General features: G+C 41.5%; 1 protein-coding gene across 1 annotated transcript; it reads right to left on the reverse strand.

Annotated features, from left to right (window-relative positions):
* Positions 1 to 1,286: 1,286 nt before the first annotated feature.
* SNX18 (sorting nexin 18) lies at positions 1,287 to 23,462 on the reverse strand. The gene is made up of 2 exons (XM_030968820.1): positions 21,701 to 23,462; positions 1,287 to 4,245 (listed from the first exon to the last, which is right to left on the reverse strand). Exons 1-2 carry the CDS (start codon positions 23,244 to 23,246, stop codon positions 3,992 to 3,994), a joined length of 1,800 nt encoding a protein of 599 aa, XP_030824680.1. The 5' UTR covers positions 23,247 to 23,462; the 3' UTR covers positions 1,287 to 3,991.
* Positions 23,463 to 26,604: the final 3,142 nt, after the last annotated feature.

Raw genomic sequence — 26,604 nt, forward strand, 5'->3', positions numbered from 1 at the left:
GTAACAAGAATGTAGAGAACATGCACAAATCATAGGGGTAACTCTCTTCTGCAAATATCACCAAAAAAAAGGGATAGGAATCAAACATCTAATAATTTTAGTATGCTGCTAATTTCTAACTGCAAACCCTACAATTGAACAGAAATATTATTCACTCTCCACTTGCTGGTGATTTTATGTAGATATATTACCCTGATGGGTTCATTCTAGTGTTCACAGGATTCAGCACTTTAACACAAACCAATACCTAAGTGGATCTTCTTGCAGATACCAAACCCCAAGCATACTAGATTCTTACTACTTATCAACACAATAACTGCGATGCATTGAAAACAAATTACATGAATCACATGAAACAAAAGGGTTTATGATACAGAGAAAATTTGCTTTCTTTCACATTTTTTTATTTAAATTGTTAGATTTCCTTTGGTGCTTTTATAGTCCCACACAATATACATTCACATTACTGTAGAGTACGCTTGGATCCCAGACCACGCCACTCAGTAGTCAGTCAGTCATAAGTGGTCAATGTCATAATTGGTCCAAATACAATTAATACTGTAGTTCTTATATAGTGCAGCAAGCATTAATAGAGTGCAGACACCCTACATCATGAACTCATGCTGAGCTAGAAGACACTTGTCAGGATCATTAAGTCCAACTCCTGACTCCAGACAGGAATCTCCAAGACACACCATATGCCAGAGCATTGTCCAAACACTTCTGGAACTCTGTCAGTCTTGGTGCTTGGACCACTTCCCTAGGGAGCCTGTTCCAGTGCCCAAACACCCTATGGGTGAGGAACCCTTTCCTGGTATCCAACCTAAACCTCACCTGACACAACTTCAGGCCATTTCTTTGAGACCTGTCACTGGTCACCACAGAGATGAGATCAGTGCCTGCCCCTCCTCCTCATGAAGATGTTGAAGAACACAGCAAAGTCTCCCCAGTCTCCTCCAGGCAGCACAGACCAAGTGACCTCAGCTGCTCCTAATCAGGCTTCCCCTCCAGAACCTTCAACATCCTCATGGCCCTCCTCTGGATGTTCTCTAGTAGTTTAATGTCTGATACTCTGGCACCCACAAGTGCCCCCAACACTGGAGGTGAGGCTGCCCCAGAGCAGAGCAGAGCAGGACAATCCCCTCCCTTGCCTGGCTGGTGATGCTGTCCCTGATGCCCCCAGGACACGCTTGGCCCTCCTGGCTGCCAGGGCACTGCTGGCTCATGTTCAGCTTGCCATGGACCAGAGCCCCAGGGCCCTTTCCATGGCACTGCTGTGCAGCCTCTCATTCCCCTGTTTGTCTGTACATCCGGGGCTGCCCCATCCCAGGTGCAGAATCTGGCACCAGCCCTTGTTGAACTTCACATGGTTGGTGATTGCCTATCCCTCTGATTTGTCCATCTCTCTGTGGGGCTTCTCTGCCTTTAAGGGCATCCACTGTCACTTCCATCTTAGCCTCATCATCAAACTTAGTACCCCTTTGAGTTCTGTGTCCAAGTGATTTATGAAGACAATGAAGAGCATAGGGCCTGAGATAGAGCTCTGTCGAACCCCACTGATGACCAGTCACCAGCCTGATGCAACACCCTTTACTGCAACTCCTTGTGCTCCACCTGTCAGCCAGTTCAACTTCAACTCTATAATGACTGAGGAAAAGAAGAAAATGCTAATACAGATGTAGACCAGAACCTTTCCGTACTCTGCAGTAATTTAAACCAGGATTCCAACCAAGATTTTCTGGTACATCAAATTTAACTAATTACTACACTCCCTTTTCCTATGCTCAAATAAATTCACAAATGAGAAAGTAAGGTGAAGGCCATGACAGTTTATTAGGGAAAACTGTACCTGTCTGATAACATCGCATGAATACATATCACAGCTTAATTTCCTCCCGGACATGAACATGTCATTAATACCAACCTCCTAAAATACTTCTACTGAACCAAGATAAATTTCTGAACAGGTCTTAATACCTCCACGTAGAATCAGCTTGATTATAGTCTGATCTAAGACATTTACTAAAACAGTATCTGGCTTAAGCAAACATTAGCCACGGAACTCAGCTCAAACCTAGCTCATGACTGTCACATAATTAAATGACGTATGGGAAAGGAGGAGTACTGCTGGGAAGAGCTGTTAGGGGAAGTCGTGAGTTTTGAATGTAGAATGAGACACCATGAGGAAGGTAAAGAGCAAGTCAGGTCTATGACTGTGGTCCTTATTTTATAGTCAATCTTGTTTGCAGAACTGTTTCAACAGGCTGGAAATGGAGTCTTTCTTCACTGATTGTCCTTTCTTTTAAAAATACTTGCTTTCCCCTCTTCATTATTCTATATTTTACTGCTTTATGTGTGTACTAGAAGCACCACCAAACACAGCTTGTGCAAAACGGCCATCTCCAAAAATTTGGGGATGAATCTTAGAACCAAAACTACATTCTTAAGTGTTATTCCTCAGAAACAGAGATGTGGGGTTAAACAACAAAACTCACATGATCGTTTGAAAGAACAGCACATTTCTGCTGCATAGGTGCGGAATGATTTGTACTTAACTGTAACTGTTGCTCAACTTCCTTTTCCAGGCTTTCATTTGTTTAAGCTATTTTTGATTAATTCAATTAAACAAAAAATAAACATTTTGCTTCCTTGCAAAGTTTTCTTATTTTTGTTCAGGAGAAAAAAGATAGGATAAACAAAAACCCTCTTTCATACTGACCTATAAGAAGGAAATCAATAGGTAAGAAATACAGACTTAATTCAAGGGAAATAAGCCATAAACCTCTTTAAAAGATAGTGTTTACATATCTATAAATGCACCCTGCTTGTCAAAAATATTTATACAAAAATTAAGACAATTGTTAATTCTTGAGTGTTACAAACATAAAAATGCCACCTGTTTTCCAAGTCAGTTCAGCCAAGCCTTCAGATAATTTATTTACTGATAATCCCCAAAAACTTTTAACTTAGTAAACTAATGAATCACAGTGGAGTTTAAATTCAGACAACTGGCAGTGCAGATGCAAGTCTGAAGTTAAACTGAATCAGCAACTGACAAAGCGCAAATAATTTGAAACTTTAAAAAAATGTTGCAGCCACATAGCTTGCATTAATATCCCCTTGATATATGTAATTTTTATTAGGCTAGCTCTTCAACTTTCTACTTACAGTAATGCTGTATACCAAAAAAACCAACAAAAAACCAAAAAAAACCAAACAAAAAAACACCAAAAAACCTCACCCCTTACTATTATTTCTTTCAGAAAGGGAATTAAGTGGTGTATTTTTGTACATGTGCTTAACATCCTAGTACATTTAACAAGTAGTCTCAATTTCCAGGGAAAGTGTCAATAAATTTAACTTTTCCCTTTTGAGCCAACATTTGTCGTAAGAAAGTACTTGCTATGCAAACTGGATGGCAGCTGAATTTTTTTCCAGTCAATGTGAGGTTTCATCATCAGTTCCCATCACAGGCACCAACCCTTCATTGATTTAATCATAAAAATGTGACTTACTAGAAAAGGAAAAATAGAGTCTAAAGGCACAGAATCACATAGCTGCTCTAGTAGGAGTCTGTAAACAGAGAATTGCTTGAATTTAGGAAGTCCAAATCTAGGAAAGTAAAAAGGCATCTGAAGCAGGCATTTATCTAGCCAACTTCCTTAAATACCCAAAGGGCTTTGAGGTCTATGAAGTATGCACTAAGATACTGTATTTCAAAAAGCAATAAGGCAAATAGTATACTCATTATTTCAAAAAAGTTACAATGGTATAGGCATACACAGTATAACTTAGTTACAATGCGTGGTACTGTTTCTACTACATAGCCCTATAACTGTTTCCTTTCTACATAATCAGAGATTAAACCTGGGTTCCAGGTGAACACAAACCCATCCTTGTACCGCCATCTACCACTGGCAGCAGCTCTTCAGCAGCATTTGCTCTGCTGCCTGGGTCACGTTCATGCTGAGCAAAGCCCACAAATCAGGGACTAAACACTGTCATACTTGTGAAGAGCTTCTTCGAGCTTTTGTGTCACTTTTTGAAAAAAGAGTATTTGCTGTTGCAAGAAATGCTGCATCTGTGATTTAAAGTCCCTCACACGGATTTTGTGGAAATGATTAATTTCTGCGAGGGTTGCAAAGGAAATAATGTTACAACGTTCTTGAATGCCCTCAGCTTTTTGGAGCTCCATCTTCCCCTCTTCCACGTGCCGCTTACTCTCCTTTACTTTGGTAAGGGCTCCTGTGTAAAGAACAAAATGAAACAGTTGAACTGTGAGCACCATGTAGACTTGACTACTGAACTTTAACACGTGATTTAATAACAACAAGGATTTGTATAAGACTTATTCTCAGTGTATTTACAGATATGCACAGACATATGTGTGAATGAAAGACAATAAAACAAAAGCTTTTTAATGTAAGAAAAATCATGGACCAGTGGATCCTGTGTAAAAAATAAAACTCAATATTTTTAAGGCTCAAGCATACTAAAGTTACTAGAAATCCTGTTTTACAACCTTAAAAATCAGATGGTATCCTTCTGAGAATAAGTTATCATCATACCAGTAGAAGAGTAAGTAAAAGCATGAGAAAACTAGTCAGATCAATTTAAGCCTACATAAATATCAGAAAAATAACCTTGTTAAGAACTGGACTATGTGAAACATCCCTTTCCCAATCCTTGTGAAATGTCAAAAGCATATCTTAATACACAAAATCTTGCCAAACATATTTTTGCTTTTACATCAGAGATATAAAACTAATTACATTACTAATTTACCCCAAAAGTAATTATTGATTACCAGAGAATCTAAAAGTTTATCTCAAAGTTATAAATGCCCAAGCAGACCTTACGCTTACACAACGCTGTAAAATGTAGTAGAAAAGCAGAGTTACAGAACTGACAATCCTCCATCCCCAAATAGCTAATGAAGGCACACATATCCTACAAAAGCAAAGTATCATCCAAAACAGACCTACCCAAAGCAGAGACATCTTAAGACATTCATATTGGACTCAATTTCCCATAGAGCAACTTCTTTACCTTACTTATTTTATTCATATAACTAAACCAAATCAGACTTGTACAGCTTTTATCATCTCACTAGATTCTTGTTCCTGTAAATATTTGTAATGTCGTAACTCTCCTATCAGATTACACTTACATGTGACTACAGCATGCTGCCTGAAGGCCAAGGGCAGTGTCTGTCTCTGGGGGCTGCGAGGCAGAGGCAGTGTTCCACACCTTCCTGGCTCCCAGGGCATGAGAGCGGGATGGCTAAGAGCTTGGCACTGGCTGCTTCTGCTGATTAACCTCATCATCTCCAGCCTGGTTCCAAAAACATCACTGAAAAACCTTTTCCACATGCAGTGGCACCGGCAGTGACACTGTGCCAGAAGATCTGTATGTTGTCCTCTAAGGAGTAAGGAATCTGTGAGGTAGGGTATGATCTGAAAAACACTTAATCCCTTCTCCTACAAGAAGAACACTGCTTTTAACAAATTTAGGCTTAGCAACATTTTTTCTGTGCTCTGTGGGCATGACAGGAATCTATGCACAGCTGTGAAAAACTGAAATTTGGGACTTACTGGAAGCCAGACGTAGCTGGTTAAATAAACATGACAATTCTTCAGTTGTGATGTGGGAAACAGCTTTAGATGTTATTTCTAAAATGACCAAACTGGAAAAGAAATACTGAAATTCACAGCATCAGCAGCTGAAATCATAAGTAAGCTATGGAGCATGTGTAATCTTCAGATTATTTTACATCAATAAAAAACATACATTACCAAATGCAACTGCTCTCCAGACTAGATATATTATGTATTTTTTGCTATTAAAAATAAAAGAAAAGAGAAAGATTTATATTTAGTGAAGCAATCCAGTGGGGAAAGTACGGTACAATCATTAACACTGCTCTATTAATGCATATGGATCATACTGGCCCTGCAGTGGAATTTCTTTTAAAACCTGGACAGACTTTAACCAGATGTCAGTAATATACGACAAAGCTCATACATATGCTTTAGTAGAAAGCTGTACTTTATTGCTTGTTTTTTTTAATGCCTTTAAATGAAGCTTTTAATTATTAGTAATATAATTAATCTTAGAATAACTCTACAGAGCGATAATATAATCTTATTTTAGGACAGTCAAAGAATTCTCCCTAAACACAGAGAAAAAAAACCTCCATACCATGTGCTTTACTCTAAGAAGAAATTAATTGTTTTAAAATGTCATTTTTAAGCTGTTCAGCACCTACTGACATTTGCAAGACTTAGTTGAGCAAATACAAAATAATAAAAGTTATTAGTTTTCATGGCTTTGAAAGCAGCTTAAGCAACAAAAAAATTGCCCATTTTTCTCCAAACACTTTTCCATAATCTACTTCTTGCACTTTAATCTATGTGAGCAAGACCCTGAGCTGGAACAGAGATTTCTCCATGTGGAAGGTTCAATGATTCATCCTACAGTGAACAGAAGACAGGGAATTGGGGACTGGAGAGCAGCCCCTTGTGTACATCCTTCGTGAAGAGAAGGGTCTTGTGCAGAGATGCCTCGGTAGGTGATGGTAACCTTTAATGACTCCCAGCTCACAACCCTGGACCTGCTGCACCCCAGGCTGCAGACCATGAATTCCCCCAGCTCCACCCTCACTGATCGATCCATCCCACTCAGCACCTACTCTGGCACCTCACAGGTCCTGCTGCCATCCTGGGGGGGAATGCTGGGGGGAGTAAGGCCTACTGGGCTAGAAGTACACCTGCACAAATTTCTCCTGCTTTCTGATTTTAATTATGTGAATACATAGTATTGGTTTGGACAACAAAAAAAAGGAACATGTATTTAAAAGAAAAGAAGGCTGAATCCCAGCAGTCAGAGAAAAGGCTAAAACATATTTAAGGAAGAAGAAACAGAAGAAGCCACCACCCAATGCATATTACCTCAAGGAAGCCTCCTGCAGAGTACATGCCTGGGATAAATATACACCAGTGCACTGTTCCCAGAGGGATGGAATATATAAAAATAAATTCTTGGGCTTTTTTTTAGATCCAGATGTACAGATTCCATTGAATCTTGCTCATGCCTCTAAAGACCTTCTGTTAGGAGTCACTTCCCAGTGATTGGGACTAGCTTTCAACAAGCAAAGGGGTCTGGATTAAAAATGATGCAAAAAACTGTGCAACGCCTATTTCTGTTCTTAAAGGTGGGGAAAAACTTATATGAATGCTGTTTGTCACTGCCCAAATCTTTACAGTAAACAGACTCCTGTGGTCACTGCAGCTAAGGGTTTAAAAGAGATTCAGATTTCAGTTCTTGTTTTGAAATATGAAATTAGACAACACAAGATGATACAAACACATTCAACAAGGGACACTCATGCTAGCAAAATTTATGCTAGTGTATTGTGCTAGAAGCCAAGAAAACAGGAACAATGCAGAGTTCTCAATACAAATAAATAACTTCAAGCCATAAAACAGTGTACTAGCAGCAACTTAAATGGGTGCTAAGGAGTTACGAGGAAAAAATAAGTGTATTGAGACAGTAAGCTACTCATGCAAACATGAGATTGCTATGAGGTAGAAAGAGTTGTATACATTCAGGAAAACAAAATATCCTAAACCCAAAAGCACTTGGGTTTGGGTCAAACAATCTATTTTCACATCATCTGCAGTTTTATTCCAGTAACAAATGTTTGGAGATTGTGTGAAGTGTCAGATAAGGATGGATTTGGATCCATACACTCAATTTCCCTCCATGCAGTTAGTACACATGTACTCCTATGAACCCATGCTGATGTATATGTGTCTCCAAGTCCAAGCTGCAGCCTTCAGGGTGGCCAGAAGGCAGAAGTTTTGGGGTTCCTGTCTTGCAGACTACAATCCAGACTGCTTTTCACTCAATTCCTTAGTGTCCTTAGGAAGGCAGGCTTGTCCTGTGCCTACTAGCCCATGCAATCAGAATCCAAAGTGCAGTGATACCCGCAAAGGATGTACCATCTTTCCCTTTCCACCTCTTCTCAAAACACCCAAACATCAGCTCTCAAGTGCTGCATGCAACAGATAGGAGTGAAACATCAGCTGTGCCCAAAGCTACTAATCCACACAAAGAATTCTTCAGGGCAGGAGCCCTTTTTTTGCTCTCTATTTGCACAGTGTTTACCACAATGACATCTGTTTCATGCCAGGGCTTGCTCCATTCTTAAAAACCACAAACAGTACATTGTTGTAGCAGCAGCAATTTAACTGCATACAGTAATGCTGCACGTGGATGAAACACCAAGAAGCATCAGTTCAACACTGCTGAATATAGCACCTGAAGCAGTGGTAAGCACCAGGTGAATTCACTGGGGTCTGAAATCCACTGTCAGTCTCAAGAATCCATTAAGTCACCAATATACCAAAGTCTTCAGTATCTCACTTCAAAATATTCAACTTGAAAACTCACCCACTTGTAAGAGCCAGCAGGTTATTTTTTTATACTCCATGATTGTAATGCCTTTATCATTGCAGCTGTTAAAATATCTCTTTCACAGTGATAAATTATACTAAAACAGAGCAAACACATTTTTTATGGTCTCTCAGCAGCTGTACCTCAGAAATCTTGTGCCAATAAAATTATCTATGCAATAAATATTTCATCTTTCTACTATCAGCAAGCTATAAAATAATTTAGTGCACTACTTACTAGAAGGTAAAACAACATAATTTCCACACCATTCATCTGTCCAGCATATTAAATACTCTAATAGGATGCATAATGTGTCCTTCAAAGTACCTCATGAAGAGAGAGTTTTGAAATTGTCAAACAACTCCTTTAGCTTTACTTTTCTTACAAGAAATCTAAGAAACCATCTCTAATGGAAAAGGAAAAAAACATATTAATGATGCTAGTTTCATAAAAAGATGTAGAAGCAGATAATGTAACTAGAAACATTTTCTTTTTCCTTACTTAATGATGAGATTATTTAACTAGACATCTTTGCTTAAAGAGGTGAAAAAGCAAATCCTAGGTAGCTCACGTGCATGAAAACAACATTATTTCTAATCCAGCAGAGTGCTGCTAGAGCAAGTTGGTCTACGTCGTGCCTTTTACTCCAGATCTAGCAAAGATGTTGTTACAAGATGTCTCAAATGACTAATCCAATAAAAGAATGCAAGTGGCCTGGGGAGAGAGATGATGCCTTAGCTCTATCATTGGCTTAGCTATGTGATCCAGGTCAGCTCTGGGTTACACAATCATTAGCTCTAACACAAGGGAAATTGCAGAAGCATTGCAGGAGTGTCCTGTTTTCAGCTAGGGTAGAGTTAGGGTCTTCTCAGTACTGTTACAGTGCTGTGTTTTATATTCAGAATGAGAATGCTGTTGATAACACACTGATGTTTGGGTTTTTTCCTATGGCATATTTATTCCAAGTCAAGGACTTTTTCTGCCTCCTAGTCTTATGTTCTGCCAGTGAGGAGGGGCACAAAAGAAAACTGGACATAGTTGGGCAGATGATTGGAACTGACCAAAGGAACATTCCACTCCACAGAAGCCATGCCCAGGATATAAACTGGGGGAGTTACCCAGAAGCACAGTAGATCTGGGTTTGGAAGGGGGTCTGGCAATCAGTGGTTGGTGAGCAACTGCATTGTACATGACCTGTTTGTTTCCTTTTTATTGTCATTATTATTAATTACCATTATTATTGCATTTTACTTTAGTATCAATTATTAAACTGTTCTTATCTCAACATACAAATTTTACTTCAAGTCTCCTCCCCATTCCACTGGGGTTAGGGTGGGGGAAGAGAGAGGAGAGGGTTGAGTGAGCGACTGCTCGGTGCCTAACTTCCAGCTGTGCTCAAACCACGACAATGAGATAACACATAGTGTGAAATCCAACTTTGAAAAAATCCCCAAACTTCTCCTTCTCAATTGAAAGTGAAATAGTAACAGAACAGAGATTTTGCTACACTGACAGATTATTTTCTTAAGAATGCTCTGAGCACTGATTAACAAAAGAAGCCTACACTGAGATTCTGCAAATTCTTTACATTTTCTGGCCAAGATTTATAATGGAAAGCAGCATAATAGGAATTTGCCTGAAATTAAAACCAGAAGACAGGGGAAAAGTACCATTACAGCTATTAATATTGGAATGAGTTGCTTTTAAAAAAATCTAGTTTTACACCAAAAAAAGCAAGTGATTTTCAAAACCAAAGGCAAAATTCTGCCACTTTCTTTTGCTAAATGCCAACACAATAGTTTTCAAACTAAGTCTTTGCATTTAAAAGATGACATTCTTCTCCCTTAGGGCACAAAAACACTTCAACAACATTCCCTTTTCCATAGTGAAATGTCAAAAATATAAAACTCAAATGCATCAAACTGCAATCACTTTAGTATTATAGAGGTTTTTGTAGACACATGAAAATGTCTATAATGCTTTTAGAACTTGCAGCCTAACAATAGTTGAAGAAGTGAGCCTTGTTTTTTGTTGTTTTGCTGCCCATTGCTCAAAAAAAGCCCAGAACAACATAGCACCATCCTGTAAATTTAGGTTTATAAATTACAGCACTCTGCTGACATCTAGATCAACACTGACTGCAGAGTTATTAAAATCAGACATAATTATTTGCTCTTTCAGTTACCCTGCTGCAAAGCTTATTGAAAGCTGACACTAAAATACGCATTCTTCTGTTCAAAATGAAGTCGCTTTTTAATCTACACAACTTAAGAGCTCACACACAGTCTTTGCTAGATATTTCAGAACATTAATTAGCTGTAACCTCATCTAATGGTCTTAGCTTATAAATTGATTTAATTAACATAAACCAAATTAGCAATGATGCTAGAATACACAGTGTAAAATGTCATTTTTTCAAAACTACCAAGGTTACTGGTAGTCTAACTAATATATTTTTAAACTTTAAATAGCATGATTATTAAGATCTGATAAAACTCATTGAGTATACATTTGTCAGTCAGTGTACACAGAGGAAGAGCATACAGAGCCGATTTATTTACCCAAATCTACAAGGACTGTAATCATACCTGTGCATGTTCAGAAAGTGTAAAACAATCACACTACTGAAAAAATATTTAAATCTCTACACTGTCAATGTGCATTTCAGTCCAGAGTACCCCAGAGGAATCTATGAGCCTCGGTGCACCTCCAGCAGCAATGTTTTGCTGGGCCATGCTACACCACACCGCTATGTGAGCAGATGCCATAGCTTGCCTTTGGAGGAGTTGATAACAGAAAATGAGAGCAACATGGTTGAGTAAATGAAAGAAACATCATAGAATTATCATTAAAATGCATCTACTGCCCCACATAATGCCATTTTGAAATTTTTTAAACCCCAACAAAACATAATGCTAGGTAGCCACATAGAAAAAGTGTGTAAAATGCGATTAGTATTTTCCATTCAAATGCTGAATGCAGAGATGTTAAAACTGTTATCTTCTGATGCATTGTACACTAGCAGTCTTCTAAGCAAACAAATGACCTTATTTTAGACACTAAAGCATGCTTAAACTGTGTTTGTGAATAGCTTTGACTTTACAAGCACCTACAGTGATGTCTGAAAAGAGGCCCACCAGGAATCATTTGACTGTAAAATCCAGTTAAACTATGTGTACAGCTGTCTGTTATCACAAACATAACATTTTGCACCACAGTCTGAGAGGCAAATGCTAACTAATGCTGGGTTTTCCCAGTTCTAAGGCATTCTGTACTTTTTGGCACTCACGTGTACCATTCAAAAGACTTTTTCTTTGGTGTGGTTTCAGCTGGCAGTGCAGACTAGGGGGACCAAAAAGAGTGAAACATAAACACTGGTCACCAGAAACACAGTACATTTGCCCATTAGAAAGGTAGTCATGTTTTTTAGGATCACACTTGAAAACTTAGGCAACTGGAATTTGCAGAAGTACCAAGATGAAATCTTTCAGTCATTTTAGTACTTCTCCTTAGTTTACATCTAACTAGGGCATCAAACAAGCTTTCTAATACAGAACTCCGCTTTTCCAGAATTGGAGTTGGTCTATTACAATTCCGTTGTCACAGGTTTTGTGAATTTTTCCTAATTAGGATGCTAGGAACAAGCACTTTATGTTAGAAAGATGCTCCAGAGTTTTAACAGCTTTTTTAAAATGCCCTGTTCATAATGTTGACTTCAAGATAACAACCATCAGAAATTATGCTGTCTATGGATAAAATAAATTAATTTTTAGTAGAAATTATTAACAACAAATGAGCAGAAATGTCTCCTCCTTCTCCTCCTCTCCAAAATGGATGTAAGCACTATTACATTAAATGCTGACTTCTTTCAAACTTTTTGTAAGATTCATGGGATGTAGATGGACAGGAGAACCAGGTAACACTGTGTATCAACATCCAACAATTACTGCAAGAAGTAAGTATAAATGCAAGTTCCATTGACTCTTACATCACTGCTTTATTGGGGCACAATGAAACACCTGCTTTTGGATGTTGTTTTCTATTAAGACTAAAAGGGAAGCAAAGAACAACTACAACTCACGGTGTTTGCTTGTCCACTATCATCTGTTTAGCTCCACTACTGTCGTAAGATGAGCAAATAAAACATGTATAGGCAGTTTAACATATAAATTCATATGAAAGAGTCAAGATGCAAATGAAATGCAGATACTGGTTTATGTTATCCTAATACCCTTTAACTGCCCTCTCTTAGATTTCTGAATGTTTCTCTGCAAGAACCAAAAGAAGTTTTCTTGTTTGAAAAACTGCATGTTCTGCAGTTGCAGTTTCTTTGTATAAACAAAAAGAAGTAGAATTTCTATAGCAGAAAAAACATTCAAGGTAAGCCATCATTAATGCAACCAATTAAAATATGTTATATAGTACAAAAGCAGAACATGTGAAAATTTTAATATAATGCTATACTCACATTATTTAAAAGAAAAGCTTCTTTATTATACTGGTAGCTACAGGCAGCATAGCTATTTATGCATATAAAGGTTCAAAATCACAAACACTCTAAAAAAATCAGAATAGTAAGTTGCTTTTACTATGGGACAACAAAGAAATGTAAACTCCGAATCACAGGATGAACCTGCATTTCACATTGTTAATGAACTGCATGCAGGCATAAAAAGCACAGCTCAGTTCATTATGATTACAGAAGTTGTCCACCCATGATGTATACCTACTTAAAACAAAGGCTGAAAACATCACACTTCTTCCTGTTCTGCTACAACAACAAGCCAAAGCCACTGGCAAGAACTGAACAGATTGTTTAAATGTTGGTGGGTTGTTTGGGTTTTTTTCCCATTTTATTTAAGTCCTCATGGCTTTTATGAAAGATACAAACAAGACTGCATAAGAAAGCATGTTTCATTTGTTTGCTCTAGTCTGCTGATGAGGCTCATGTTTGGGGACTCAGCCAAATGTAATTTCCTATTTTTTTAAATTAAAATTTTCAAATTCTGTGTTATTTGAACCAGGAAATTTAAAATACATAAGATGCCAACTGGCTAAGTTTACACAGTCTGCACTTACTGACTTGGCATTTTAACTGTTCAAACAAAGTCTAACAATGAAGTCATGGAAAGATGCTGGAAAGCCTGAAACATGTCCTTGTTCTAAAGGTGACTTACAAGCAAAAAAAGTTAGTCAGCTTGTTTGTTTTTGATAATGTGCTAACAAAGAACTGGAAGAGCTCTGGGAGCTTCTTTCCATTGTCACTCTACCAAGTCTTGTCTTCCATGTTTGGATAGAAGCCCTATCAGCCAGTCTGGGAGCACCCAGGGCTTCAGAAGAACCAGCACTCTCTATAGATTCTCCATATGTCTCTCAAAATGCATTACTTTGTTTTTGAAATAGAATTGCTCTTTGTACAGTATAATTTTTAATTCATCAATGTCCATACTATTCTACTACTCCCTTGTTGCTCACAGAGTCTTCTCAGCGGATAAAGCCTTACTGCTTGTGGTGAGCACATAGTATTGGGGCATTTTCTATGATCTGACTACAAATCTGATGAAGATTTGTATTTATTTAAATATACACTGCCTGTAGTCAAATCTAGAGGTGCGAGCTCCAATCAAAACTTCTCCGGTTAGGACTAGCAGGGTAGACTGGACAGGCTTTCTGGTGTGCAGTAATGCATGTAGTCTCTCCCACAAAAGGAACAGCTATAGTCTTCCTCTGATACCAGCAGGTTTTGAAAAAAACAACCCACCTGTGGTTTATTAGCCATGAAATGTCTCTGTTACTGAAAGTGTATGATACCAGACTAGTTTCAAAAGGCAACAGGAAAATGACCCACCATAACAGCATGAATCTTGCTCCCTTAAAAAGCAACAGAGATTGTGAGGGAGCAGAAAATGAAAATTAATCATACATTAAGAAGACCCATTTATCTTTCATATAGACAGGGCATAGAAGTCTTTTTTTTTTCCTCTTACTGTTTAATTTTCTTCAAGAAAAGGCATTGCTCAATTTTACTCCCGTCCTCTAACTTCACACAAACTAAGGCAGCTGTAATTTTATACAGTTTCTAAATGTGAAGATTCTGTCACATTTTAGCTCCATTTCCTTAAGGTTACCTTCAAATATTGTGAGACAATATTGGGTAATGCGGCAGCAAGCAGACAGTGTTACATCATCATGTGACAGCTATGGGGAGGCTGACATAGCAAAAAATAGAAGTCATCCTGGAGCATCCTTTCTCACCAAAGCTCTTACACAGATAAAATACCCATCTCCTTTTACTGCGGCAAGGGTCATCTGGCTAGGATTGCATGCCTAGCTCTTACCCAGCAGCTACCTGAGTTGAAGCCCATGGAAAGTGTATTCATCTGAAGGACAGAGGAGAAAAAACCCTACAAGGCGGATAATAGGAAAAACAGTGATGAGAGAAACCCTGTCTGAGCAACAAATTTAAGAGCCTAGGAAGTAAGCATAAGAGAAAAGCACTGCTTTTATACTGTGATATAAAGTTTTAGGTGCCAATATTAACCAGTCTGATTTATTCATTAATTCAAATACCACCTCTCCATGGGGGGAGGAGGGAGAAGGAAGCTGAAAATGGTAGAGAGTTCAAGGTTTCAGTGCTGTTTGGATTTTCCGGTGCTTTAAATTTTGATGCACTTCCATTTGGATAGATTTTTTACCTACAGTTTTGTAAATAATATAAAAATATATATGTAATATTTGTAAATATTCTAAAAACATAGCAAGTGCATTCTTTAAAGACTATGTCTAGAATTAAGTTTGCTTCAGGTAAACAAGACTATTTGCTTTGTCTTACTTTTCACAAACAGTGACCAAAAAACAGTAAGTCATTCAGGTATTTTTAAAAATACTTCTCTAAAATCCTGGCATGCAAAGGAAATGGAATTGACTGTATCTCAGGAAACATTTAAACTACTTTTTCAGGTCTCATTTGTAAAAACTATAGCCAGAAATTTCTCGAACATGAACATGATAATGTTAAGAGAGAAGAAATCTGGAAGGCAGAGATGAAACAGCATGTTAGTCAGTACTTCCTCCACTTTCATGAATTGCAAGAGGCCAATTATAGTAATTCCTTGTCACAGACATCCTTTTCACTGAAATCCTTTCTTTAGGATTTTTTCCTTCTGGGAATCTGTGGCCTCAGAGATAGACATAAACAACAGGTTACCTGCTGCTGTGGAATGCAACAGGTCAGTCTGGATTGCCCCATCTTGGATGTTTAGAAATAATGGCCAATCCAGAACTGAGAGCTCTCTCAGACACAGTCCGAGAGAGCAGGGTTTGTTATCATTCTTTACTTTTCTATTCTTATCTTAGCAAGCTTCTGAAAAGTTCTCCTGCTTTTTCTTTTTAGTATAGTTTTAATAGATGTATATATCATAAAATAATAAATCAAGCCTTCTGATAATGGAGTCAAGGAACTCGTCTCTTCCTTCATGCAAGAACCCTTGTGACAACCGTCACAATTCCTAAAACAAAACTTGAAAGAAAGATATCCAAAACTCCCCCAACTTCTCTACCCTCACTAAGCAAATAGGAAGACAAGAGAGCCAGACAAGAATGAGCTAGCATACTAGCATAAACTGTTTCCAATTCCCACAAGTGTATGAATTTTCTGAACTTGCATGGGCCTGCAGTGAGCGTTTGTGTTGTACAGAAGTAGGAAGATTGCATCAAGTTGAGCAAAGCTTTAGCAATTAATACGTAGAAATTATTTCACCAAGAATGCCATGGGAATTTCCCAAGTAGACCTTAAATGCATAAAAGAATGGGAAGCTGCTTTGCTTCTCAAAATTAAAAAAACGGAACCAGCATTTCTTGAACAACACACCAGTTCTGCAATAGAAAATGATAAAATGCAGCTTAGTGTTTTGCACCTCTGGAACTTAATATCCCTCATCTGTAAAAGTTTTGCCAGGGGCTAAAGAAAACTGTGTACAAGTGTATCTGTCTATGTACCTTCCATTCCAAAAACCCCACATGCCCACATGCCCACATGCCCAAGAATGTTTTCATGCATGTGCATCAGAAGCATTTACCTACAAGGAGCTGAGGGCTAGATGCATGAAAGTATTGGGATATTTAGAAGCTTGAGACACCGCTCTCCCATTGTCTGCCCTATCCAGGCACTGGTTCTCCTTAATCACTTAATTTTCCAAATAAGACCTATAGAACAGAAGTCACTGTAAGGGATGTATGCCTTGATACTGATATGTTCTATATCAGCCTCAGTGGGACTCTCAAACCAAGTATTTCCACATGGAAATGTGGAGTTTCCAACTTGGCACATTCTTTGCTGTAGGGCTCAATCAAATGAATCCAAGACCTGGACTAGGGTGCATATAAAACTAAGAAAGGTCTCAAAGCATTGACCTGTTGATCCTCAACTGGCAAGTGGTACAGAAATGTTCAAATACTTCATCTGTCTCTTCTGTAGGAAGAACATTAACTCTTCCTACAGAAAATTACTTACACACTAGGAACTCAAGATGAAAGGAAAGTAATCCTGTAAAATCTCCTATTGAAGCTATTGCCATTTCATAAAATACCAATTAACAATATTAATAAGATAACTAACAGTTTGAAAATATTTCCAGTTCGTTGGTACACATGTTTTACACAAATTACACAAATCAGATCACATATGATGTCCTCAGCATAGAAGGTAGAAAGACCTGAATCCCAAAACAATTAAAAGCACAACAGTTAACACATTTTCTTGGTTAGATGCAGACAAAGCAACGGCAAGGCTTACATGGCTTTGGTTCATAATTCTAGAGAAAAAGAAAAAGCCCACATAGAGGGGAACTTTTATCTCTGTGGCTCTTTTTGCATAAGTTGCAGAAAGTTTTTAAACAAAACCTCAGACATGCAGAGTTCTCAGTCCATAGGAAAAATTGCACTTAGAAATCACATTCAGCAGCTCTTCGCCTAATAGCAGTACAGCAAAACCATAACAGGGCAAGACAGTTAACATTACAGAATCACAGATTATGCTGAGCAGGAAGAGACCCACAGGTATTACTGAGTTCAACTCAGCCCTACAAGGGGCATGCCGGGAGTCACAACAGGTGCCTGAGGGAATTGTCCAAATGGAAATCTCCAAAACAGGAGCCTGTTTTAGTGCCCAAAAACCATCCGGGTGAAGAACGTTTTCCTAATATCCAACCTAAACCTCACTTGACACAACTTCAGGCCATTTCCTTGGGTCATGTCATCAGTCACACCGAGATCAGTGCCTGCCCCTCCTCCCCCCCTCACAAGGAAGTTGCAAGCTGCAACGAGTATTCCCCTCAGTCTCCTCTTCTCCAGGCAGCACAGACCAAATGATCTCAGCTGTTCCTCATCAGGCTTCCCCTCCAGAACCTTCAACAGCTCATGCCCCTACTCTGGATGTTCTCTAGTAGTTTAATGTCTGATACTCTGGCACCCAGAAGTGCCCCCAGCACTGGAGGTGAGGCTGCCTCAGTGCAGAGCAGAGCAGGACAATCCCCTCCCTTGCCTGGCTGGTGATGCTGTCCCTGATGCCCCCAGGACACGCTTGGCCCTCCTGGCTGCCAGGGCACTGCTGGCTCATGTTCAGCTTGCCATGGACCAGAGCCCCAGGGCCCTTTCCATGGCACTGCTGTGCAGCCTCTCATTCCCCTGTCTGTCTGTACATCCAGGGCTGCCCCATCCCAGGTGCAGAACTTGGCACTTCCTTTTGTTAAACTTCATATGGTTGGTGATTGCCTATCTCTCTAATCTGTCAGGGTGTCTCTGCAGCACCTCCCTCCCTCTGAGGGAGTCAACAGCTCCTCCCAGATTTGTATCACCAGAACATGCTTAGTGTCCCTTCCAGTCCTTTGTCCAAGTCATATATGAAGATGATGTCAAAGAGCACAGGCCTGACGATGGAGCCCTGTGGAACCCTCCTAGTGATAGGTCCCAGTCTGACACCACCCCATTCACTGTGGGTGCCCAGCCCATGAGCCAGCTCTCACCCATCCCATGATGTGTTTGTCCAGCTGTGAGCTGGACATTTTAGGATACAGTGAGAGAGAGCAATGGAAGCTTTAGCGAAATCCAAAAAGATCACACCAATTGGTTTCCCTTGATCAACTTTGTGGATTACCTTGTCATAAAAAAAGGAAGACTCAATAAGCAGGATTTTCCTCTCATGAAGCTGTGCTGGATGTGACCAAGGACTGTATTGTCTTTTAGGTGTTTTTCAACACCTCTCAGAATAAGCTTCTTCATAACTTCACCAGGCACTGACATGAGACTGACAGGTCTGTGGAAGGGGTCCTCCTTCTTGCTCTTCTTTAGAACTGGGACAACGCTGGCCAGCTTCCAGTCAGCTGGGAGCTCTTAGGATTTCCAAGACTGCTCAAAAATCAATGAGAGGAGCTTCATAACGATATCACCCCGCCCTCTGAGGATTCTTGGATGAATCCTATCAGGCCTCATAGATTTGCAGGGATGAAAGGTTGAGCTGGGAGGGTTGGGAGTTGATCATTCTCATACTCATAGTCCTCCAGCTCTATGCACACACACAGCTCTATGCAAGTTTTGGTACAGCTGCCTTCATTCTTTCATCCTTCTTAGGTCCAAGGGCATATGACCTTGGGTTTTATCAGAAGTAAGCAACATATTTGCATTATGTAGCAAAAAAAGAGCACTGTGTCTAATTTCAGAGTTCATAGTTTTAAAGGCATGCCCATGACTATCTATCAGTCAGGCTTCTGCTTCTGCAACTTTTAAGGGCACTTTGGTGTAATTTTACTGCTTAATGAGCTTGTACGCTAGAAAATAAAACCCTTGAAGAAAGACATATCAACCCTATTTTTCACATGATTTCTTATCACAAACACAGTTTCATAGCTGTTGACTATACAAACACATATTTGTGTAGCCTATAGGGACAATATTATTTCTCAAAATTGGCAACTATCCCAGACAGTAAATTTAAAACAAAGCCTTTATGTTGCAAGAACACCAAACAGTTCATATTTTCATCTGAAGTTTACAGATTGGTATTGAAAAGCTGTATCTTCCTAATAGTACCCTTTAAGAGTAATAAACCAGCAATATGGAGCACAAAACATTACTCTCAGTTTTTGTCTAGTTTGCTGTCTGGTAACAGAAACAACAAAACCCACACAACTCACACAACTCTGTTCCTGTCATGGCCATGTACACCCAAGAGACCACCCTGTCAAGCCCCTGCCATATTCCTATGACTACTATGTGCCATGGATGATACTGTGAACACAGCGCTAGCTCAGAGGTGCTGGGGCATTAACAGATGCATGCAGGGGAGCTGGACATTTCTCCAGTCTGCTCCAGGACAGTGCTCTAGCCCAAAATCAACTCTACATACTCCATGTTCATGCACTGCTCTAGTTATTTACATGAACCTTCAGCAGTTCAGCAAGGTACACTTTACCAGTAAGCATAAATTCAAATAGAACTACAAAAGAAATAAGGATGGTTTCAGCACATATCTTATTATTCCCAGTCCTCTCTTCAAAGGCTTGTTTCCAAAAATACTTCAGTGAAGACCTCCATATAACCTTAAAGCCTGATGATGTACTATTTAAATAGTATATACAGTCTGCTGGATTTTTCCATCTAATACAAGTATCTGTCCCTTTATTTTTCCAGAAGCTTACAGATAATCCTATTAGATGACAACTCACTTTAACATGCTCTGCTCCCAAACATGAGGCACTGCCAAGGCCACTCATCTCTCCAAATCTAAAATATTTGAAAGCTGTTATCAAAACAGAATACCACAGCAGCTAGCGAAGAAACTTCTCAAATGCTAACCTTTGCACCTCCCTTTTTTCCTCAAAATAAAATTAAGATTGTTTAAGTTTCCACTCAAAATTTTTGATATTTGACAGCAGAATGGAAATCAGACTTTGATGCATACAATTTTTATGAAAAGCTTATTTTCTTAAATAACAACAAATTGTGCACTTTGTAGCAACTCTCCTTCCTCAGATGTTCCCAGTAATGCATACCTCTGGACACCTGTCTTTCTGCTCTATTGAAAAAACTTTTCCAACTCTTTTTACCAAACTTAGTGTACTGTTTCAGATGCAAAACCCATGGAAATGTCATGTAAGGACAAAAAGACTGATTTGCTCTGGGTGACAATTCACTTGGGATTTAATCTCCAAAATAATTTTCTACAAAGCTCATGCATTTTCTTGGGTAACTTATGGATAACCATTTCTACAGAGCATATGTGACGTTTTCTTGGCCTTGGTGTTACAACTGACATGCCCACACTCTCCTGAACTTTGAGTTGAAAACTACAGGTAAGGAAGATAACAAAAAAAAGAATTAATTATGGACTTACCTACTTGCAATGGTAAAGAATGAATGACTATCAATAATTTAATAGCAGCATCTCCTCATATACAGTACTTCAAACTTCTGTTTATCTGAACACGTGTCATTAATTATATAGCAGATTTTTTTTCATTTTTGAGTTTCTTTCTTTCTGACAGGTCACAAAATACCTTACAACTAGCAATCTGAACCTGGGCAGCATGTTTCAGCTAGAAAGATGCTGAAAGGATAACAGGTAACCAGCATCTGTTCATGATAATAAGGGGGAAGGCTGAACAACTAAAAACATTGTAGCTGACCATTACTCTTTCACAAACACCACGGGACACTTGGCTGAACAAAGATGCCCCAGCAGCCTTAAACATCTCATCAGACTGATGCTGCAAAACACACACCTCCATGTGCACCTTGAACAGAGTGGTCAATCAGAGGAGTACCTGCATCATCATATTACTTCATATTCATTACCTAATAGACAAAAGATTTAGGATACCTCACATACCTCAGAGTAATAGATATTTGCATACCACTTGATTTCCAGGGTTTGTAAACAAGCCCAATAATCTTTAATATATAGGCAGTTTAGTTCAATGTGGTTACTTTGAGAGATACGCAGCCGAACACAGCAACCTCTGATCAGCAAAACTCCCAGCTATGTTTAGGCCTTTGGCATATAATAAAAATTGTCACTGATGTGTTTTTTTGTATTTCTAGAGAGAGTTTACCTAAGTAAACACAGGAAGATTGAACACAAAGCCAGCAAGCCAGACACGAGGCAAATTTAGGCACTGGTTCCTATATCGGTTGCATGCCACTGATACATAAAAGTTAAATTGTTTCAGAAAACACAAAAGGGTCTTACCTTTCTGCACATGGATGATGTCTGGAAAGTTGGCCAAATGCCCCTGATACAACGCTAACAAATCCATCACAGGATCTAGGTCCTGCCGGGGCTGATCTGCAAAGAGGTCCCCGATGGCATCATAGGCTTCTGCAGTGAAGGCTATGGCTTGGTTGAGGCCAGCTGAAAAGGCCTGCTGGTCCAGCTCAAATGCCTGACTGAGGCACTTGAAGGAGTGCCCCACCTTCTGGTATTCCTTCTTGAAACCAGTGACTTGTTTGCGGGCAAACTCATTGGCCGTGTGATTAAGTTGCAGGGCACTCTCATCCATCTTCTTGGTGAAGGCTTTGAAGCCATCCACCTGGCTTTCTACCTCCTGCAAGTCCAGGCTGGCCCCAGGGCCTGTGGGGACACTGATGGTCAGAAAAAAGTTGGCACCCACCATCTCATCCTTTTCAGCCTTGCGCTTGCCCTGTTTCCAGGCCTTCTCATCCGTGCTGGGACAGGTGAGGAAGTGCTGGAAGGCATCACATTGAGCCAGCACAGGGTGGCTGCACATGTGGTCCATCCACCAGGCCAGGCCTTTGCGACGTTTGGAGATGAAGTCCTCCTCAAAGCGGCCAGTGGCCTGCTTCTCTGGCAAGTGTGGCACGGAGATGACGGGGAACTTCTCAGCCAGGCGCCCATAGAGCCAGTCAAAGTGCTTGTAGCGGCGGTGCACCTGCTGCCCGGTGTGGCTGGGCACCAGCTTGTAGGCGATGTAGCTCTTCATGCCCTTGAATTTGGTCTGTTTGGTGGGGTCCTCGATGGAGCACTGGAAGGGGTACGGGTTCTCTTGCCACTCGGGGCCCCTGGGGCCCAGCACCACACACAGCTTGTCCCCGTCCTTCACGAAGCCCGACGCCTCGCCCAGCACGAAGGCCTCTCCGCCGGACTTGACGAAGGTGGAGAAGCGATTGAGATTGCGGCTCACCGTGGCCGAGCTCTTGGCGGCGCCGCCGCCGCCGTGGGGGTGCGGGTGTCCTGGTGGGTGCCCCGCGCCGCGGGGGCCCAGGGACGGCTCTGAGCGGGTGGACAGGCGGTACCGGCCCGGGGCGCCGCCGCCCGCCGCCTCGTAGTCGGGGTAGGAGCTGCCCAGGGCGCCCGGTTCGTCGGCCACCGTGGAGCTGTCGTCCCAGTCGTCGTCCCAGTCGTCATCGCTGCCCTGGCTGGGCTGGTAGGAGCCGCCGTAGGGCGGAAAGGGATACCCGGCGGGGGGCGGCGGGAAGGGCTCGGGTGGGGGCTGCTGCGCCGCCGGCTTGAAGGCGGCGGGGGGCGGCAGCGGCTCGAATCCGCCGACGGGGACGTTTGCGTAGCGGGCGGGCGGCGGCGGCTCGGCGGCGGGGGCGCGGATCACCTGCACGTAAGAAGCCGGGAAGAGCCCGCGGTCCCCGCGGCTGTTGACGCCCTCCAGCCACCCCTCGATGTCCTGCTCGCTGCACAGGCTCAGCACCTCATGCTCCCGCAGCGAGATCTCACCCGGGTTCTCCGACCTGAAGTCGTACAGCGCCCGCGCCCGCAGCGCCATCGCCGCCCACCGGGGCGCTCCCTGCGCCGCCGCCCCTCACCGCGTCGCGCTAGCGGGGCTGCCGCAAAGAGTGCCGCCGCCCTCGGGCTCCTCGTCCCGTCGGCGGCCTGCCCGGTGCAGCTCCCGGTGCAGCTCCGGTGCCGCTCCCGGAGCCGGCGGCGGGCGCGGGGCCGGGCCGGGCCGTCCCACGTCCCCAGTTGCGCTAATCCAGAGACGAGCGGCAGGGCGGAGCAGCCGAGCGCAGAGCAGCCGAGCGCAGCGGGCCGCCCCATCGATGGCCCCCCCTCCGTACGCCCCCTGCCGGCGGCGGGGCCGGGGGCCGCGCCCAGCGCCCCCCGGGCCCGGAGTGCCCCGGCCCCGCTACGCCTCCGCCGCTCGACCGCCGCCAGCGCCTCCCGGTCCCTCGAGGCCGCGTCAGCGCTTCCCCGCGTCCGGCCGGGAAGCCTCCCGAGCCCTCGGGTTTTGTCGCCGCGCTCCGGTGCGGCCGCCGCGGGAGCCGCGCCAGGCGAGTGCTGAGGGGCCGCGCCGGGGCTGCTGGCGCTCCTCCGGCTGCCTGCTGCGGCCAGAGAAAAAGAATGTCAGGCTGCGTTTTGCTCGTGGATAACGCGTATTTTAGCCTTCGCGGAAAATGTAGTCATGCCACTGATGCTGATTTTCTGTGGAACAGCCTCAGTCCGGTCGAGGTGATTTTTTCCCTGCGTGGTTATTTCCCCACCTGTTGCTCCTGTGTTGTCTAGGTGTGTGGATCCCGTCCCGTTAATCATCTTTTACCTCCCTTTGGATCCCTAGGTAGAAGTGTCTCTCAAAATTTCTACCTGTTCACAAGCAATTAGAAGGAAGTGTTTCAGAGGAGATGTGACAAGTTTCTGGTGACCAGTTCTTCATGTTTTACCATTAGCATCCAGGTATCTTGCTTATTTCTCTGACAGAGTTTAGGGAGTATGTTACTTCAAAGATTTGTGTCAAATAATTTGTCTTCACCTGGAAGAAATTCACTGGAATGCTACAAGACCCACGGTTTCCTTTCATTGCTGGTTTTAGTGTTTGATGCCTGGGGTTTACGTTTTACACTTCTTCTTCAGACCTTCATTTTCTCCACAAGTAGTTCACATATTATCATAGTACTTTCCTGTTACTGTTGCTCAGTTTGTCTACTCAATTTTTTTTTTTAATATGTCAGCTCACCCCAGTCCAACATGTTAGCCCCAAACTGCTTAAATCTGGAAGTCTGTTTTAATTAGTGAGTATAGTGACAAAAGAAACACGTCATTTACCACACAACCAGCCCCTCAGTAGCCAGCCCTGCGGAACACATTTGTGTTGCAGCAAGTTTACAGAGGGCAGTTCTGAGTATCTACAGCAATGCTAAGGTGAGAAGCATCAGCTGTCTCCTGAGAGAGAGCTGGCAGCTGTTAGAAATAGCTTGACCTGGCCTGGTCACATCACTCACCGCTGACCAGCAGGCCCTGAGGGGATCCTCAAACCCTGCATGAGGACCTGTTAGTGCTCTTAGAACGACCACAGCTCTCTTTCCATCGGTCAGTGTCTACCCCTGCAGCTGATGCACCGTCAGTGTCTGCCTTTCACACAGGTCTGGTTCTCTTCTGCTAAAGACAGAGTTAGCCATGGCAGCTGGCCCACAGCCGCCATGCTGCTGTCCACCCGCTGGCCAACTTACAGCAAGGACTAAAACCCCAACAGGAGATACACGTGGATCAGTTTGACCTTGGTTTTAGATTTCATTCCAAATTCTGACTGCTGCAGATCAAGATACGTGATTGGGATTTTGTATTCCTATCAAAGTTACTGCTAACGTTGATCTGGGAAATCTTGTGCATTCATGTGAATCCTCACAGGTTAAACTACAGAAGAATAGTCCTTGATCTGCCTTCTCTATACTACTTATTGCATTATATATATTTAACTGCACCTGATCCAACTCCTTTCCTAAACTTTTCACTCCTATTCATCTAAATCTCAATGGTCTTAATGATTAATGTTGTTTTCTCTGAATAGATAAAAAATTATTTTTTGTGACGTGAAGTGAACAGTACTAGACGTGATGCTGACCAACTTGATTTGTTTTAAACAGATATTTAAGATTTACTCTCATTGGACAATGTGGAGTGACAAACAGATGCCTTGCACAAGTGCAAAGCTGGTTCAGGAATGGGATTTTCCTGCTCCAAGTGGTCATGCTGACAGTGCCTGTCAGGCTGTGGCTGTCACAGCCAGGGCAGGACAAAGGGACAACTTTGAGCTGGGCATCTCTCTTCCTTCCTTGGGTCTGGTGGAGGTGGCAGCTGTCCTACTTCCTCCTGCTCCCCTCAGTGCTTTTGGCCTCATTTTTCTCTAGTAAGTATTGGCTTGATGTTTGCATCTCAAAGGAACAGAAGCAAAGGTGTCAAGTCAAACAGGGACAAAAACTGCTGCCAGGAGAATTTGAAGGTGTAAGATCTATAAAGCTAATGAAGGTAGTATTTCTTAATTAGTCAGGTGTAATTTTGAAAATAGTTATTCTCTGAGATCTTTCAGTTTATCTGAAGACTTGAATAAAAAATTAAGTTATGTGACATTGAGTCATGGTTTTTCCAGCACTAATGCTTTCAATAAGGCAAAAATATGAAAGGAAAATGTGTGCTATGTTTTCCTAGTGATCAAAACTGCAAAAAGAATTTGGAACAATAAAAAGGTTGCAAATGACGTTTTCCATCCTTTCCCACCTGTGAGCCAACTCTGATTACCAGAGTGCTGAGGCACTCTGTTGTGCATATTATAAATAACATCTTAAAACCATCAATTATTATTTTCAAGAAAACTGACCTGCAAAATTAGAAGCCATTCTAACAAACATTTTAAAAATGTTTGAAAAAAAACCCAGCTTCCAAAGTCCTCAAAACCCATCTGCAGTGCCAAGCATAAGAGCTGGATTTAATGACCTTTTGTCTTGCTGTTTGGGCTAGGAGAGACAATGGTTTTGAAGTAAGTATGGTACATAGTGACTTATAGCATTTTAGCTGCACAAAGCATGTATCTCAGTGCTTTGCTTGGTCAGGAATTTCTACCATCTTCATTGGGAATTGAATTTTCAGAGGCAAAGTGAATGTTATTTTAAAGACTAATGACCTGTAATTCAGTGAAAATGTCTATTATTTACTGTGTTCCAAGGGACCTGTAATTTGAGGGAGTAAAGCTGAAAGCCAGACTAAAACCAAATGGCTAGCAAAGACTGTATATGGCATATCTCATTGTATGTGAGTTAGTTGTCTCAAGACACTATAATATGTGCTAAAAGAGATGTTTGAAAGCAGCATGATTTTTTTTGCTGATCAGGTGCAGAAAATTAGAATAAAAAATT

This window comes from Camarhynchus parvulus, chromosome Z (assembly GCF_901933205.1).
Source record: "Camarhynchus parvulus chromosome Z, STF_HiC, whole genome shotgun sequence".
NCBI classification, from domain to species: Eukaryota; Metazoa; Chordata; class Aves; order Passeriformes; family Thraupidae; genus Camarhynchus; species Camarhynchus parvulus.